At 44.7% G+C, this 17,194-nt stretch overlaps 1 protein-coding gene and 2 pseudogenes across 1 annotated transcript; 2 read left to right on the forward strand and 1 right to left on the reverse strand.

Moving 5' to 3' along the window:
• Positions 1–1,273: 1,273 nt before the first annotated feature.
• LOC120670579 lies at positions 1,274–2,144 on the forward strand (annotated as a pseudogene).
• A 50-nt stretch (positions 2,145–2,194) lies between these two features.
• Positions 2,195–3,100, forward strand: LOC120670578 (annotated as a pseudogene).
• A 10,560-nt stretch (positions 3,101–13,660) lies between these two features.
• On the reverse strand, positions 13,661–15,371 carry LOC120671573 (3-ketoacyl-CoA synthase 6-like). The gene has a single exon (XM_039951947.1). The coding sequence runs from the start codon at positions 15,336–15,338 to the stop codon at positions 13,884–13,886; it is 1,455 nt and encodes a 484-aa protein (XP_039807881.1). The 5' UTR covers positions 15,339–15,371; the 3' UTR covers positions 13,661–13,883.
• Positions 15,372–17,194: the final 1,823 nt, after the last annotated feature.

The raw sequence follows: 17,194 nt of genomic DNA on the forward strand, positions 1-17,194 counted from the left end.
ACGGTTGACAATTCAATCATCACAAGCAGGATAGAGTACTCAACATTCCTCAGAGATGATGTTTGCTGAAAAGTGATTTTAGAATGAACTAAGGGGTTGTGAGATGAAAAGAAAATTCTTCTAATTTAGTTTCTGTACAAAATCACGTCATCCTTAAAATAGACAGAGATTCATAATGAATCACTCTTATGAAAGAATCATTTGCAGGATTAATTAGAAGTAGGAGGAGCCCTACAAAACATACCCACGGTTCTATGACGGTAGTTATGGATTTAAACCACTAAATGATCAACAACTGCAAGTTTCAAGTAGCAACATAAAAATTAAAGCAGTGAAATGACCAGATGTGATCCAGACTTTACAAAGTAAAAGGGAATTCCCCTAAATTTGGAGATATTATATATCCACGGACCATACATATCTACATTTATATAGTTCCACCTGCCAACTTCTTCTTTTAAGCGCCTTTGGAAAACATTTTTTTTAAAAGCCACCGGCTGCCAATAAAGCTACCCCCTTGCCAACAGCCAACAATTTGTGATAATACGATCTGTGTGGTACAAGCTATTGAACTTATTGTCCTTGCTTGTACATGCTTATCCACGACTGTTTCATCATGGTCTTAGTCTACTGTTTTTTCCACGTTCTGGATCAGCCACGCAGAAATGTCATGTGTAATTTATGGTGGAAATTAAGGTGACGAAGATATATAAAGTTTTACGAGCTTGCTACCGTCCGGACGTCCGATGAGGCTCCGCTGCAATATTAAAACAATACATTTGCAACATCAAAAATATATAGATGCAACATTGAAAAATATGCAAAAAAAAAACTAATTAAGTCGATTGACTCTCGGATACGAAAATTCTCGCCGCAACATGAACACCATATTTCATGCAACATTCATCATGAAACATACGGAAATAACAGTTGCAACATTGAAGATCAACTATTGAAACATATGATGGAGCGTCCGATTTTTCTTCCCCATCGGACATCTGTATCTTAGCATTTCCATAAAGTTTTCATCTAGAAACAATTTCTGTCAAGTATTGATTCGGTCCAATACCTCTAAACCTCACTGAGCGTTTGATTTAGGCAGGCACGATTTTTAGCTGCCTCAAATATTCCCCATGATGTTTTAATGGCATTGCATAAATGCTATGAGAGACATACCCCTTTAAATTGCACACCATCCAGTCTTGCTCCATATGAGAAGGTACTCCATCACGATCGAGCATCAATAACATGAACTCACCACCCAGTACTGCCAAGCGCTACAAATACTTATTCCAGCTTGCCATGAACAATTTTCTTGTCACCGTTGCTGTGTTACTTGGAACCATCTTCTTGCTGAAAGCTGCTCAACTTGTTGGCCACCCTGCACAGATTCTCACATGGTTACACTCAGTGCAGCATGCCCACCTGTTCTTAGTCACCTTCCTTCCAATTGGCCTAGGTGCCCTCTACCTCACGCACCGCTCTCGCAGCTAGTGTATACCTTGTGGACTATGCTTGCTTCCGCCACACATCCGACTGCCGTATCCCCATCGCCTCTTTTGTCGAACATGCTCACCACATGCCATTCATCGATGATAAAATAAAGCATCCGCTTCATGAAGCGCATGCTTGAGAACTCCGGCATCGGTGATCAGAGCTACCTCCCAGCTGCTACCCACTACATCCCACCATCTAACACACTAAGTGATGCTCGCGACGAGGCTGAACAGGTTGTTTTCTCATCCATCGATGACCTATTCGCTAAGACATGCGTCAGCCCTGAGGCAATTGACATAGTCGTCACGAACTGCACCGTGTTCAGTCCAGTGCCATCTTTAGCTGACATGATTGTAAACAAATACAAGCTACGAAGTGACGTTCGTAGCATCCACGCAGGGTTTTTAATTTCGTTTTTGCAAAAATTTCGGCCAACACCGAAATTACCGAAATTCGCGAAATTTCGCCGAAATTTTTTAGAGACTAGCACATAAAGTATGCTTTTTCTAAAAAAATTTAGATCTAAACAACTATTAGTGTGATTTATGAATACACATTATGGAATAGAAAAATATGCAATATGAACAATAGAAAACATGAGTCTAAAGTTATATAGCACATGTATTAGTGTATTACAAAATTTCGGATTTTTCTTTCGGCCATCACCGAAATTCGCGAAATTTCGCCGAAATTTTGAACCCTGCATCCACGTCTCCGGGATGGGGTGCAGTACAGGAATGATTTCAGTGGAAGCTGCGAAGAACCTCCCGCAGGTTGCCCCCCAAGGCGCACACGCACTAGTGGTGTCTACGGAGATCATCTCATCACTCCAGTTCTACTCAGGGAGGAACCTTTCCATGTTGCTACCGAATGTCCTCTTTCGCATGGGTAGGGCTGCAGTGCTACTGTCCACATCTAGGTCCAAGTCCCGCTTCAAGCTTATGCACACCGTGCGCACAATCACTGCCGCCCAAGATAGGTCCTATCAGTGTGCATTCCAGCAGGAGGATGACAAGGGTGAGATGGGAGTCAACCTGTCCAGAGACCTTGTAGCTGTTGCTGGTGACACGCTACAAGCCAACATCACGGCGATAGGCTCCCTTGTTCTCCCATTGTCGGAGCAGCTGCAATTCGTGCTCTCACTGATTGCACGCAAGTTGCTGATGAACAGAAAGATGAAGCCCTACGTTCCTGATTTCTGGATGGCCTTCGAGCACATCTGCATCCATGCGGGTGGGCGAGCGGTGATTGATGCTGTGAAGCGTAGCCTTCGTCTATCAGATGAGGACGTTGGGCCATCACGGATGACGCTGCACAGATTTGGGAACACATCGAGCAGCTCGGTTTGGTATGAGAGCTTGGATACATTGATGCCAAGTGTCGGATGCGGAAGGGCGATCGAGTATGGATGATTGGGTTTGGATCAGGATTCAAGTGCAATAGCGTCGTGTGGCAGTGCATCCAGTCTCATAGCAACCTTGATGGACCTTGGGCTGATTGCATTCATAGGTACCCTGTAGGCATAACCAAAGTGGCCAGGTGAATGCTTTGGTCGAGGTTTAAGATACACTTGCACATTTGCAAGGGTCTTGTGTTGTGAACTGTGTGTATCCTGGTTATACACATGCAGAGGCTGAGAGTGTCTCAAGGTCTTTGTATCAGCTGGATGTAAAGATTTTGAATTCAATAAAACTTCCTTGATCGAAAACAAAACACACACTTTTAATGCAAGTATATATCTCTAAAACTTCTATGTGTTAAGTATGAAATAAATAGAAATTTAATTCATTATATGTCTTTTTCTTTGACGTAATTCATTCATTATATGTCTTACATATTCTTTAGCAATTCCAATTTATTTTGAGAAAACGATTCCTTGATGTCTGATTCTACCTCATATATACTACTTGAAAGTTTATAACAATATTTTATTTTTGTTAGAGCCCTAACTAAATGGACCATGGTTTCTGTAGGAACTTAAAACTTTCGAAAAGCATTGCCATCAAAAAGTAACTAGATATTTTTATCACAAGTGGTCATATTAGAATTGATGGCTGTTCGGTGAAAATGGCTGCGGCTGTAGCGGCAGCCCGACAGCAGCAGCAGCACTTCCATAAATTCCATTCCTGCAGCAATTCAAAAACTGCTGGGAAAAGATAGATGCAGTGCCCCAAACACATGTAGATACCAATACTTTATCAAAAATGTATAAAAAGCCACTGAAATGCATATTGAACTCAAGAGCATACATGGCACATATATGAATCACAGTATTACAGTGCTACCTTAGGTGACATCAACGAGGAAGGGAAGAAAAGGAAAAGGGAAACAATTCCAATATTGAGAGAAAAAAAAGGAAGAGGGAATACTATTAAAGACTACTAGTTGTTCAATTCAGATAGATTGGAGCATTTGACTATTTTTTAGATGGAACAAGAGGGGCAAACTCCTACTGGCTATATATATTAACTAAATAAATAAAAGGTACACAATTAGCAGAAGAAAAGTTACAAAAAATTTGCAAGATGGATTCTAGCCAAACAGATATTCCTGGGAAGTATCTCTTCTTTGTCCTGTGAAGCAGTAAAGCGAACTCACGCTTGAAGTTCTGGTAGTTCTGCACCGAGTGAACACTTTGGTTGAAAATAACTCCATTCCTTGTGTTCCAAATACTCCAGGACATTAAAATCACAACTTCCATGAAGAATGGACAAAATAGTTGTCTTCTGAAGTCTTCAAACAGCTCATGCAACTGAATTGAAGTTGATCATATACTTGAAAACCAATAGTGGTCCAGCACAGTTTAGAGAAGGGACATTGTATGAAGTGGTGATGCAGGCCAATTACAGGGTTTCCTCCGCATTGGAAGCGCGCAAAACACAGAAGTAGTTTTGAAGAGACATGTTTTTTTTTCATAAGTGACCTAGTATTAATCTTTCTCTGAGGATGAATCATTCTATATGAAGAATGTTTTCAGAATTTGACTAATAATTGCTGTGCATATCTTGAAGATTGGGGGGGGGGGTGCATTCAAAGGTCAGGCTATCTGTGGTGGGTGGTTTTGTACCTTTTTATCAGGGATACATATTTTTATTTCAATCGAATTGATTAAATTGCCTGAGTTTGTACATCACATGCATATATCTGTTCTAAAAAAATAAAAATTAACCACGATCAATTTACCAATTACATAGGATCTATAAACTAAACTGAGGAAAGAGAAGAAAAAAAAGCTTATAAAATATGCTTCTGTATGTGGGGTTGGAAAGTGTGCTAAGGTTAAGCGAGTATATTTTCAAAAAATCATTTCAAAAGTGAAAAAGCTAAGTGAAGTGGGCTCTCCATTTGGTCTAATTAGAGCAACTCCAGCCGGGCCCTTAAATGGGACTCTATCTCTTGTTTTAGTCTCCCAGTAGAAAAAACATCTCCAACCGGGCCCCTATACGAGCCCCCATTTTGGGGAGGCCACTAAATTTTGGTCCAGAGTCCCTAGAACTGGAGGCCCTCTAAATTTAGTCACCCTGCTGGAGTTTGAAGCCCCTAAATTTTTATAGGCTGGCTCCTAAAACCAATATAGGGGCTCAAATTTAGTCTCTCCGCTGGAGTTGCTCTTATTAAGCCAGTCCAGCTAACAACGTTGAGCTGTCATCTTCCTTTAGCTTTCATGTCCTATTAGGCCAAGGCCGTCTGTTGTTGGGAAGATTTTTTTAGATAATGGATAAAATATCCGGCCTCTACGTCCAGAGACATACACAGCCCAAAATATTACAACGATTATGAAAGAGAGCAACAACTGTTCACAAATAAGAACAACGAACTAGCACAGCCTATATAAGTGCTTCCAACCACCGTGAGCCTGCTCCAACGAGACCATCTCAATTCTAGTGCTCAACGATGAAAGTATGTTCTTGTGCTCATCACGCTGCAACTGTGCCAAAAAACGTAGCCAGTACGTTCCCTTGAAAATAAGCTGCAGAATAGAGTTATATTTAATCCTATTAAAAATAATATCATTCCGGGTATTCCAAATGGCTCAGCATAGAGCAGCAACCCCAACCCAAATCAAATCCCTAATCTTAGTATTTTGATTAGAGAGCCAAGAACAAAATAAATGGCTAATGGATTTGGGTTGAGTTAGACCCGTAGCAAGATAAACCATCCTCCAAACCACTCTAGCATAATGACAATCTAGGAACAAATGTTGGATTGATTCATCCAAATTACAGCCAACACATTTCAGGCTGCCTTTCCAATTTTTCCTAGCAAGATTGTCTTTAGTTAAGACCACCTGTTTTTGTAAAAACCAGAGGAAGATCTTAATCTTTAGAGGAACCTTAATCTTCCAGATTTTCTTATGTCTGAAAGGGTATGAGTATAAATTAAATGCAGATACAAAGAGCAGACCGTAAATAACCTAGATTTGGTTAAGTTCCATCTGAAAGAATCCGACCCATCCACTAGATTAAAAGGTGCTATCTGTGCTACAAGATTAGACCAGTCTCTCAGTTTAGGTCCCCACAATGTTCTCCTAAAAGAAATATTAAGAGGTTGAGAAGCCATAACTTTGGCCACCGTCGCATGAGGATCTCTCACAATATTATAGAGAGATGGGTACCTATCCTTGAAAGACATATTGCCTACCCAAGTGTCTTCCCAAAACCGTGTGGAACTTCCATCCTTGATCAAAAAGGTGCCATTGGTTAAGACTTCATCTTTAATTTTCATAAGTCCCCTCCAAAAATGGGAATCATACGGTTTAGCCTTAACCTGCGTTAAAGATTTGGACCGCAAATACTTGTTCTTCAGCAACTCTTGCCACATACCATCAGTGTTAAGCAAGTTCACAATCCATTTTGCTAGAAGGCATTTATTTTGTATTTGGAGGTCCAAGATGCCTAAGCCACCCTGATCTTTAGGACGACAAAGAATGTCCCATTTAGCAAGCCGATATTTATGTTTTTTGGAAGATCCTTGCCAAAAGAATCTTGATCTAAAATTATCTAGATTTTTCAAAACTCCTTTCGGAATTTCAAAAAATAACATCATGAACATGGGGAGACTACTAAGTACTGAATTTAGCAGAAACAACCGTCCTCCATAAGACAGGTACTTAGCTTTCTAGCAAGTGAGTTTTTTTCTCAAATCTTTCTTCTACTTTTCGCCACTCAGAATTTAGTAATTGTCTATGGTGCATAGGTATCCCCAAATATCTAAAGGGATATTCTCCAGCATTACAGCCAAAGAGGGTGGTATATTCGTCCTCCATCTCTTTAGCAGCACCATAGCAGAAGATTTCACTCTTGTGGAAATTAATCTTTAACCCAGACAAAAGCTGAAAGGCACAAAGCAAAAGTTTCATATTTTTTGCTTGTTCTAGGGCATCATCAACTAAATGAGGAATGACCCCACTTATTTGTCCATCAGCCTTTGCTCTCCTAATGATGTGTCGGCAGTTATGTACTTAGGTGTTCTGTGTGCAGTTAGGAAAATGGAGATCACAAGCATGTGCACGTACGTGGAGAGAGCTAGCATTATTTTGGTGATGAGAAGAGTTTATTAGGTAACCATCACGTGTCTTCACTTTTGAATTCCTGACCAGGGTCTCACATCTCACCATGTCGAACTACCCAACACATTTTCATTTATTTGACATCCTTTGAGGTAAAAAAAGATTCTTAAATGTTATATTCCCTTTCATTTATTTATTGGTACAAAACGAGTGACTGTGTTCCCAGACTAGGCCCAATAATTCATTGTTATAATGTGTTCATTGGATGATAAATGGAGATAATAAAAGCAAAACTTGACTTAGTCATGTATACTACTCCCTCTGTTTTTTTATGTGTCGTATTAGGTTTTTCCTAAGTCAAAATTGTCCAACTTTGACCGAATTTATAGAGAAATATAAATAAAATTTATACTACCAAATATACATACTCTTAAAATATATTCCATAATAGATTTAATGAAATAAATTTGGTATTACCGATGCTATTATATTTTTCCTATAAATTAATTTGGTCAAAGTTAGACAAGTCTGATTATTTAGGGCAAACCTAATACGACATATAAAGAAAATGGAGCGAGTATATGTAAACAACCATCCATTATTAACTAAGACTTTGGTAGATCTTGACGCTACTTTTGCCTAGCAACCCTTAGATCATGAAACAATATTACGAGTATGATATGAGCTTGCACCTTATCATAAGAACAACTAGATGAATCTTGAACCAACCATGACAAGAGGATAAGATTTTTACAAACTGACCGCAGATTTTATAAGCTCAACTCCAAAGGGTAATTTTCTCTCTCTCAAAACTCTATTTGTCCTCATACTAGGATTTGGACCAGGTAGCAATGCTAAGAGATGGCTGCGGTAACACCAATGTACATGCCTTGGGTGGTTTTCTATTGTTGCTATTCCCTCATTAATGTATAGATGCTAAACCTCTCATTAGGCATTATTGTTGCAAGTGAGTAGATGGGGAATTGAGGAGAGCGACCCCAGACTTAAAATGATGTCGAATGGAGGATCAAATCGCAGGCAGAGTTCATGTTTATGCCATTTTCAGGAAGGAGCGACCCAGGGAAAAAATTTCATAGAACTTTGCTCATTTTCCAGGTTTACTAATACAGCCAAATTATTTAAATTTGGTAATAAACTAATAATACATATGACCGAGTGTATTCATAACCGAATTTGGTTATGGGGACATATCCTGTCTCTCCACTGTCTTGACATAATCTGTGAAACGAACCGGGATCTTGTAAGGTGATCCCGACTCCCTGGATCGTCGTGATAGTCCCTGAATCAGACGCTATCACATATAGATTCATCATTTCAGACAATATTATAGTCATACCACTTAAATAGTACAATCGCTTATCTAAAAAAAGGTACAATCGCAGGTTTAATTATTACATAAATCCTGGGGATTTAGTATGGTTCTCCCATTACAAGCCTGTTGGGCTAAATTTAGAGCAAACAGAAAGCGACAGTGGAAACTAGGTCTTCAGGGCCTCCTTCTTCAGGACTCCTTCCTCACAGGCAGACTTGAGCATAGCCCAAGCCTCAGTATCCTGCTAACGGCTACGGCCATCATCCTGCTTTCCCGGGTCTGGGTACAATCTCCCGCGAGAGACCGTCCTGGAATTGTGAAACCTCTCCCAGCTGTATCGGGGCTCGTGAGGACCAATACTCCTTCACGCCAGTACTGGACCTCCCCCTGCACTGATCTCTATCCTCTTGCAGCCTTGGTGCCGCGCGTAGCTAGCTCGGACCGGATCCTTCCTCATAAAAGGATAAGTGGTGTGCACGCTGACATAGTTCCTTCACCAGGTCCAGCTAACTCAGTCCTTACTTGCAGAAATAAGCATCTTTGTCACAAGTGTGTCTCCGCCGCAACGGTCCACGAATGGCACCCATTACAAGTATTGCCCCTCATACGCCTTTCCTATACTACCACGGATCTTGGAGGATCAGTTCCCCCAATGGAAACACTTGTACCTGCCATAGGTACACACAAGGCATGCCCAACACATGCCCCCGACCCTCAATCAACGATCGAATTAACTTGTTCGCTCCCGCGGTATAATCCTATCCACCTTCTCCTCATGTGTAACACTACACTCACGCCAAGAGTATATCTCAGTATCCCACTCTCATATATCACACACAAGATCTCTCGACCATAAAATGGTAGAGTAGGTGATCAAGGGATAGGTATAAATAGACCATGCAGGTTTAGTTCAATAATAAGTAAAGCTATAGCAGATCTAGAATGCGATGCCTATAGGAGATAATAGCAGAGATGGGCATGAACCTGTTGGTTCTTCGTATAACTCCTGGGTCTCCTGGTACTCCTGGTCCTCGGTCAGCTCCTCGATGGCAGGTCCTATTCGTAATTACGTATAAGTATAGGTGCCAAAGTGTAAATATGCACAAAACTCTCAAATAAGATACAAATAGCACTCAAAACCTACTCTAACGTGAAGATCATGATTTTAGAAAAAATATGAAACTGGTTTCATAATTTTTGGAGCTCCGATTGATTTATTATGAATTTTTGAAGTTAAAAAGAATTTCTAAAATTGAAAAATAAATTTCAGAAAAATCAAAAAGAAAATCAGAGGCATGTGGCAGCCTCTGGGCATGCCATGTGGCATGCTGACATCAGCATGACATCATCCCAGGAGTCGGCTCTATTGACATCAGCATGGCCCCGTACTGACGTCAGCGTTAATCGGTCAACGGGTCAATGGTCAGTGGGTCAATCGGGCCCACCTATCGGTCAGTGGGTCAATCGGGCCCACCTATCGGTCAGTGTGTGCCACTGACCGGTGGAGCCCGCGTGTCAGTTCTCAGAAAACAAAAAGGAAAAAGAAAAATGTGACTGTGTTTGTGGGATGGATTTGGCGAGTCGGCCCATTTCCTCCCTTCGCTCGCGTTCGGCCCGAACTCTGGCCTGGTCCAGTTTGCCTCTTGGGATGCAGCCCGATTGTTTCTTCTCTTCTTACTTTTCTTTTCTTTTCCCTCTCTCTCACCGATGCTCTGATCCCACTTGTCGGCGCCGATTTCCTCTCTCTGACGTGTGGGTCCAGCTGTCAGCAACTCCAGGATTTTGTGTGGCGGACTCCCGATCTGGTGCGGCTTCCATGCGTGGGTCTCAGTGTGTGTGTGTGTTGTGTGTGTGTTGGCCACAGGCAGGGCGTTCAGGGAAATGCCCCAAGGGATCTGCGCATGACACGCCCGCAACGTCGCGGCGTGGGCGTGGCTACGGCGCATTGCCGGTGGTGGCGGTGGCGGCGAGGCGCATTCACGCACCCAGGCCAGAAAGGCCTAGCCTTTGGCATCTCCACGCGGCTCAAGAGAGCGCGCGTGCCTGGCAAGGCAGGCCTGCGGCGACTCGGTTCGGCGGCGAAATGGGGGCAAAAGCCCCGCCTTGGGCATGCACGTGCACGGGAGAGACCCTGGGCACGACAGCTGGCCGGGGGTGCGCATGTGCGCACCGGTGTGGCCACGGCTAATTGACGGCGGCGCTGCTCACCGCCGCAATGCAGCGGCAGCAGGCATTGGGCGCCATGGCTTCCAAAGGTCCAGCCTTGGGTGCCCCTGCGCACGCTCGTGCAGCACACGCAAGGTGTGACTGCAACGACGGCGGCGGAGCTCGGTTGCCGGTGATGGCAAAGCCATGCGCGGCTCAAGCGGGTTTGGGCGGCGGGGTGGCATCAAGATCCCTGCAGGCTTTCACACAAAGGGCTAGGGAAAACCGAAGGCAAGCTAGAGTTCATTCGCGGCGGCCAAAGCTCACCGGCAATGGGAGAGGGGCAAGGGGCCGGGTGGCTCGGCGGCGCTTCCCGGCGGGCTTGTGGTCGAGACGCTCGGTGCAGTGGAGAGGCGAGGTTGGCGAGTCGATGCTGTGCGGGAAGAGCCGCAACATTGGTGTAGACGATCGACGCCAGTGTGATGGAGTCCGGAGGCAGTGTAGCTCCCTCCTCACGGCACTCCCTTCCTCTGCTTCTCCTCTCTTCTCCAAAATCGGCGGCAGCGGAAGGGTGAAACCCCCAATTGTGGTAGGGTTATGGTTCGCGGCGGCAACGGGGGTTTATAGGCTGTGGCCAGGGCTCGGACGCCAAGGCAGCGGCGCCAATGGGACAGCCGCGGGGCTTGTTGAAAGCATCTAGGCCCTCAAGGTATGTTTCGGTGATTAATGACAACCATTATTGTGACTAATGAGTTTGTGCAGCTTAATGAAATCTTATCGCTCATTGGATCATATGTTAAAGAGGCCCCTAAATTTCATTATTCAAAAAGGCGATCTCGGTATTCAACTCATGTATATAACAAGACTAAGGATCTTTCTAGTCCTAAGTGTCGCAAGGTTGAGAAGGACACTTAGGTTTGTATAGGTTTTATAGTTTTGTAGAGGTCGCACTATTAAGAGGGGTTAAGGCCAAGTAACTTGAGTATGGACATGGGCAAATCAAAAATGGATGCACACATTGGTCACTCAGGTTCTTGGAAGCTCAAACAAGGGCTATTCAGTTCATATCTCAAGAATATTTGGATTTCATTCAAGACTCAGATTAGAAAAAGCAAAATCAAGAAAAGGTCTTATCACCGGTTTAACCGACGACATCAATTTTCTATACGTCGGCTAAACACAGTTGCTGAAGTCTGGACACAGTGTTCACCGGATTAACCGACGATGTTTGAAATTAACGTCGGTTCAGTTGTCCAGAGAGTCGGTTTTTCATGGGTTTTCAGGCTTACACTCACCGGTTAAACCGACGAAGGATTTGAGTTAGCGTCGGTGCAGTTATCCAGAGAGTTGGTTTTTTAGTTGATCAGTGGACAACTACACTCACCGGTTAAACTGATGATACGTCAGTTAAATTGCTCGAGCTATAACGGCTAGTATTTCAAATGGGCAGTTTACATTCATCGGTTGAACCGACGATGAGTTTTGGAGGGCCGTCGGATTAACCGGCGTTGCATACTTTTTCTGGCAGGTTTTCTCCAACAGCTCTATCCGCGTGAGCTGCCTATATATACCCCTTCAATGGGTCATTTTGAACTCTCTTGACACCAGACAACACTCATACACTCATTCTATTGTTGAGAGCCAGCTTGAGCTTCACATTCCACTCATTTGATCATTCAATCATCCAAGAAGCAAGGCTAAGGACTTGAGTAGGGAGAAGCTTGTGTGCATCCGTTCTTGGTGATCGGTTCTTGTTCAAGTGAAGGCCCTAGCTTGTTACTCTTGGTGATTGGCATCACCTAGGCGATCTTGGTGATTGAGGTGTTTCTTGCGGAGCTTGCCATGTTGATTGTGGGAACCCGAAGAAGATTGTACGTGGCTTGAGCTCCACCACGCCGGGATGGTGAACTGAGACTCTTAGTGGGCACCCTCGTCTCGGTGACTTGGGAGGTGACAAGACTCTTAGTGAGTGTCACAACGTGGATTATGGGTGTGTGCCAACACATCGACACCACGGGAAAAAATCCGGTCGTCTCTTGCCCACTCTTTACATTCAAGCACTTACTTTCATGCAATTTATTCATGTGCTTGACCCTAGAGATCATAACTTAGCTCTACCTTGCTTAGCTTTACATCTTGTTGTATCCTTTATAGCTTGTGTAGGTTGCTTAGTTAGCCGGTTGGTGAATTGAGCCTTACTAGTATTGCATAGGTTAAGGTTGCTTTATTTTGTTTTAGAAATTTGAAAAAGGCCCAATTCACCCCCCACTTGATCCATCGATCCTTACACTTGTGCACGTGGCGTGCATCCAAGGGCTCTGGGAGCTAGGGTTTTCGGCGAAGGAGGATCGCGGGCGCAAGAGCGGAGGACGTGGCCGACATCGGAGGCAGGCAGCGATGTCATCTGTCAGCACGGGGAGCGGCGGGAGACGCGGTGGTGGCAGGTGGCGCTCGGCTCGTGAGTGAGGTAGGGGAAAGCTGATAGTGGTCCCCACCTGTCAACAGTGGCGAGAGTGAGTATTGGGCGCGGTCGAGCGGGCTGAGGTGAGCGGCGGCCTTGGGCCGTTCCTAGCGCGGGCGGCTGGTGGGCCTGGCGAGTTGGGTTGGTTTGCGGGTTTCTGCCCGGTTAGCTTTAGGGTTTAGTTAGTTTTTGTATTTGATTTGAATGGTTAATTCAAATCAAATACCACCCAAATTCAAACCAGAAGTTGTCCAAATAAATTCAAACAATGCAGAGGCATAAATCTCAATAAAATTTAAATATTTTTCACACTAGCACTTAAATCCTTATATTTAATTTGATGTTATTTTTACTAGGAGAAGGGTGAGTAGAATTATTCTTAAATTATTCTATCTATTTACACTCCACACGAAATTTTTTGAAAATCCTCATTTTGCCCATATAAATATTATATAAAATTATGGGATGTTACAATCTGCTCCAATACCAATGCATAAGCTGCTTCTGATGGTCCCACAGTAGCGATGTAGCATCAGATAGACCCATAAGGACGAACAAAATTAGGGGTGTTAATTAGCGAGCCTTAGGTGCACCTCCAACCCTTTTTAGTTCAGTATAAAACTTTGAACTAAAGAGGGTTGGAGGTGCACCTAAGGCTCGCCAATTAACACTCCTAAACAAAATTATTTATCGTGTCGACAGTTTACTTGAAGTATATTAGGAGTTTTGATTTTTCTTATATACAGGCTCAAAGGCCCGTTTAATTTCACAGAAACATGCATGATAAGGGCGCCCAACATGATACCATAGCTAAGTACAGCTGATTGGGCGCAAGATTACAAAGACTTAAAATTACATTTTATTGGTAACGTTTAAGTTTCTTTATTTGAATTATTAAAAAAAAGTTTCTGCGTTTGCTACAACATGCTTTATGAATATTAACGAATATGTACTGGATAACGATGGATGCACCCAGCCCAAGGTCCATCTTCATTGCTGGCTGGAATGATGCACTCCCATACTGCACTGTTACACTTGAACCCAGACCCAAACCCAATCATCCATACCCGGTCGCCCTTGCGCATCCGGCCCTTGGCCTCTACGTATGCCAGTTCATACCACAAGGAGCTGCTGGATGTGTTGCCGAACCGATGAAGTGTCATCCTAGATGGCTCAACATGCTCATCTGACAGGCACAGGCTGCGTTGGATCCCATCGATCACCGCACGCCCACCTGCATGGACGCAAATGTGGTCGAACCCTGTGAGCAAGTTAGGCATGCGCAACTTCTCCCTCATCTTGAAAAGCTTTTGTGATACGAAGGACAGTGCAAACAGCAGTTTCTCAGAGACCGGGAGGATGAGCGGCGCAACCGTGGTGATGTTGGTTTTGAATGTGTTGGAAGCAACTTCTATGAGGTCAGTGGAGAGGTTGACCCCTGTGTTCCCCTTGTCATCCTCTTCCTGGTAGATGCATCGGTAAGATCTATCGTCTCCTGCAGTGAGTGTCCGTATGATGTGCTTGAGCCTGAATCGGGCCTTTGCTGGTGATGTCGATAACAGCACGGCAGCTCCACCCATGCGGAACAAGCAATATGGAAGCAGCATAGCTCTCTCGTTTCCAAGATAGTAGTTGGGTGTCAGGATCTCTGTGGATACGACTAGTGCTCGTGCACCTTGGGGCATCGCCTGCAACAGGTTCTTTGCAAGCTCTATTGAGATCAACCCAGCACTGCACCCCATTCCAGACAGATGGATGCTGCGGATGTCGCTACGCATCTTGTACTTGCTTACAATCATATCTGGCATAGATGGCGCTGGGCTGAATCCGCTGCAGTTTACGACAACTATGTCGATGGTGGTAGGATCGATGCCTGTCTTGGCAAGGAGATCATCGATGGCGGAGAAGATGACCAGCTCAACCTCCTTGAGACCAGCCTCCAGTGTGCTGTACTTGTGACCTTCGATGTAGAAGCTGAGCGGAGGCAGGCTCGTCTCCTCACCAAGGCCCGATCTCTCGAGAAGCCGTGTCAAGAAACGGATACTACGCTCGCTGAACTGGCTTACATGGCGGACATGCTCGGCAAAAGAGGCAGAGGGAACACGGTAGTTGTGTGGGGGCCGGAAGCAAGCGTAGTCGATGAGGTACACCATGCGCGGGCGCTGCATGATGTACACGGTCACCGCGGTGGCTAAGAACAACCCGATCATCAGCAAGATCTGATGTGAATGGTTGAGGGCTTGGACTCGATCAGTGAGAAGATCGTTAGTGTTGCTTCTTGCCATCGCAACGATAGCTGCAACTGTGAGCGACATTGAGACTACTAGGAGGAAGTTGTCTACAGTCTTCGTGTAGACGATTTTGAGGCACTTGTGAATTGGTGATGGACTCATGCTGGATCCTGTACGTGAAACAATGTTGGGGAGGTGAGAATGGGGAGGATTGGCTAGTGGCCGGAGTGTGAGAGAGAATTTAAAGTCTGCCGAGCAAATGACTGTTGTTTACATGCGGAAGTAGTGGGCACCACCACTGAATTGAATTGAAGTTACTCGGTAACCATATCCTTTCTTTTCTTTTTCGTGTTACTCGCAGAACAATACTGAATTTGTTAGTTGTTAGCTGTCAACTACATGGATTGTCTCCACCGCTCTTTTCCTTGTTGATGCTGATGTCATTGATTGTTGATCAATACTATTCACGTGCAGGGATTGAATTTGCATGGTGTTGATCAAATTGACTGTTGATGAATTTGTCACTAATTATTGATGTCATGGATTGTCTCCACCATTCTTTGCAACTAAAAATGTTGTTTGCTGGGACGGATAATGTCCCCGGCCCTGAAAATCTATTTCTAGGGGCGGGTCATTCCTGTAAATGAATTTACAATGGTGGGTGAGGGCACGATCCGCCCCTATAAATGGATTTTCAGGGGCGGGTCATGCCATGACCAGCCCCTATTGACTGAATAAAAAAAAGGAAAAACTCATTGGAGACGCAGCCGTTCCTCGTGCTGGCAGCTGCGCCTCCTGCCCGCGCCACCAACAGCTGCTGCGTCGAGCCGCCGCCGCTCCCCGCCCTGACCCGCCACTGCTCGAGTGCCATGGCCCGCGTCGCCGCTGTGCGTTGCGGCTCCACGCCGCCACGGACCCACCATTTCTGTCCTGCGCCAATGATCCGAACTGCCTTGTGCCACCGCGGACCCCAAGCCGCCGCTACTGACACGCTGCCACCACCGTGCGCTCGGTCCCGACTCGCCTCGCACCGCCAAGGACCCGCCGCCACCGCGCAGAACGGCCTCAGCCTGCTTCGTACCGCCGCAGACCTGCAGCAGCCTCGCCCCGGCCCGTGCCCCTTGTGGCCCCGATGCCTAGCATCACCGCCTCGACCTGCGCTCCACGCGCCGTCGCAGCCTGTCTCGCGCCGCCGCCCCAGCCTGCACCCCTCCCGCTGTCGGTGCCCCGCGACGTCGTGTGTTACAGCCCCGCGCGAAAAGGGAGGGAAGGGGAGGTGGCGGCGCTGCGGGGAAGAGAAGCGAGGGTGATGAAGGAGAGAAGGGAGGGGCAACGCGGCGAGAGAGGAGGGAGGGGATAAGAGGGAGAGAGAAGGCAGTGTGAGATTGGCGGATCGGTGAGCAGGTGCAAATTGATGACGTGGATGCTATCGGATCGAGGTGCACAAGCGATGGGGCTGATTTTTAGGGGTAGATGGTGGAGTCAACCGACCCTAGAAATTCATTTTTAGGGCCAGGTGATACCACCATCCGACCTACAAATGAATTTCCAGGTGCGGCCACCTGCCCTCAAAAATATTTTTTATTATAAATTTTATTTAACTGAAAACATATAGCAAAACATATCGAAAAAGTGGATTTTTTACCATAAGCTTATGGGACATGTATAACTTAAAACATCAAAACCATATTTCAGCATAAATAGTAATTAAGAGTGTGAAACCATAATGTATAACTCACTCTACTATCTTATACACAGTTCAATTTGTCATTTCCACACTCATATGATTTTAATATTTTTTTAGTTCTATAGATCACAATAGGCTTATGGTACAAATTTCACTTTTTCGTGTGTTTTGCTATTTTTTGAATTAAACGAATTTTTTGAAAAATGTGAATTATTTGTAGGGACGGATGAGAGGCTGACCCACGCTAAAAAATTTATTTCAAGAGCGAGGCGATTGCTACAGTAACTCCGCTCCATTTATAGCAACGGGTCACATTTTGACCGTCCTCTGG

This window comes from Panicum virgatum, chromosome 4N, assembly GCF_016808335.1.
Source record: "Panicum virgatum strain AP13 chromosome 4N, P.virgatum_v5, whole genome shotgun sequence".
NCBI lineage: Eukaryota > Viridiplantae > Streptophyta > Magnoliopsida > Poales > Poaceae > Panicum > Panicum virgatum.

Excerpts from the sequence above, each read along its gene's own strand:
- LOC120671573 (XM_039951947.1), bottom strand. The coding sequence starts at position 15,338 with ATGAGTCCATCACCAATTCACAAGTGCCTCAAAATCGTCTACACGAAG.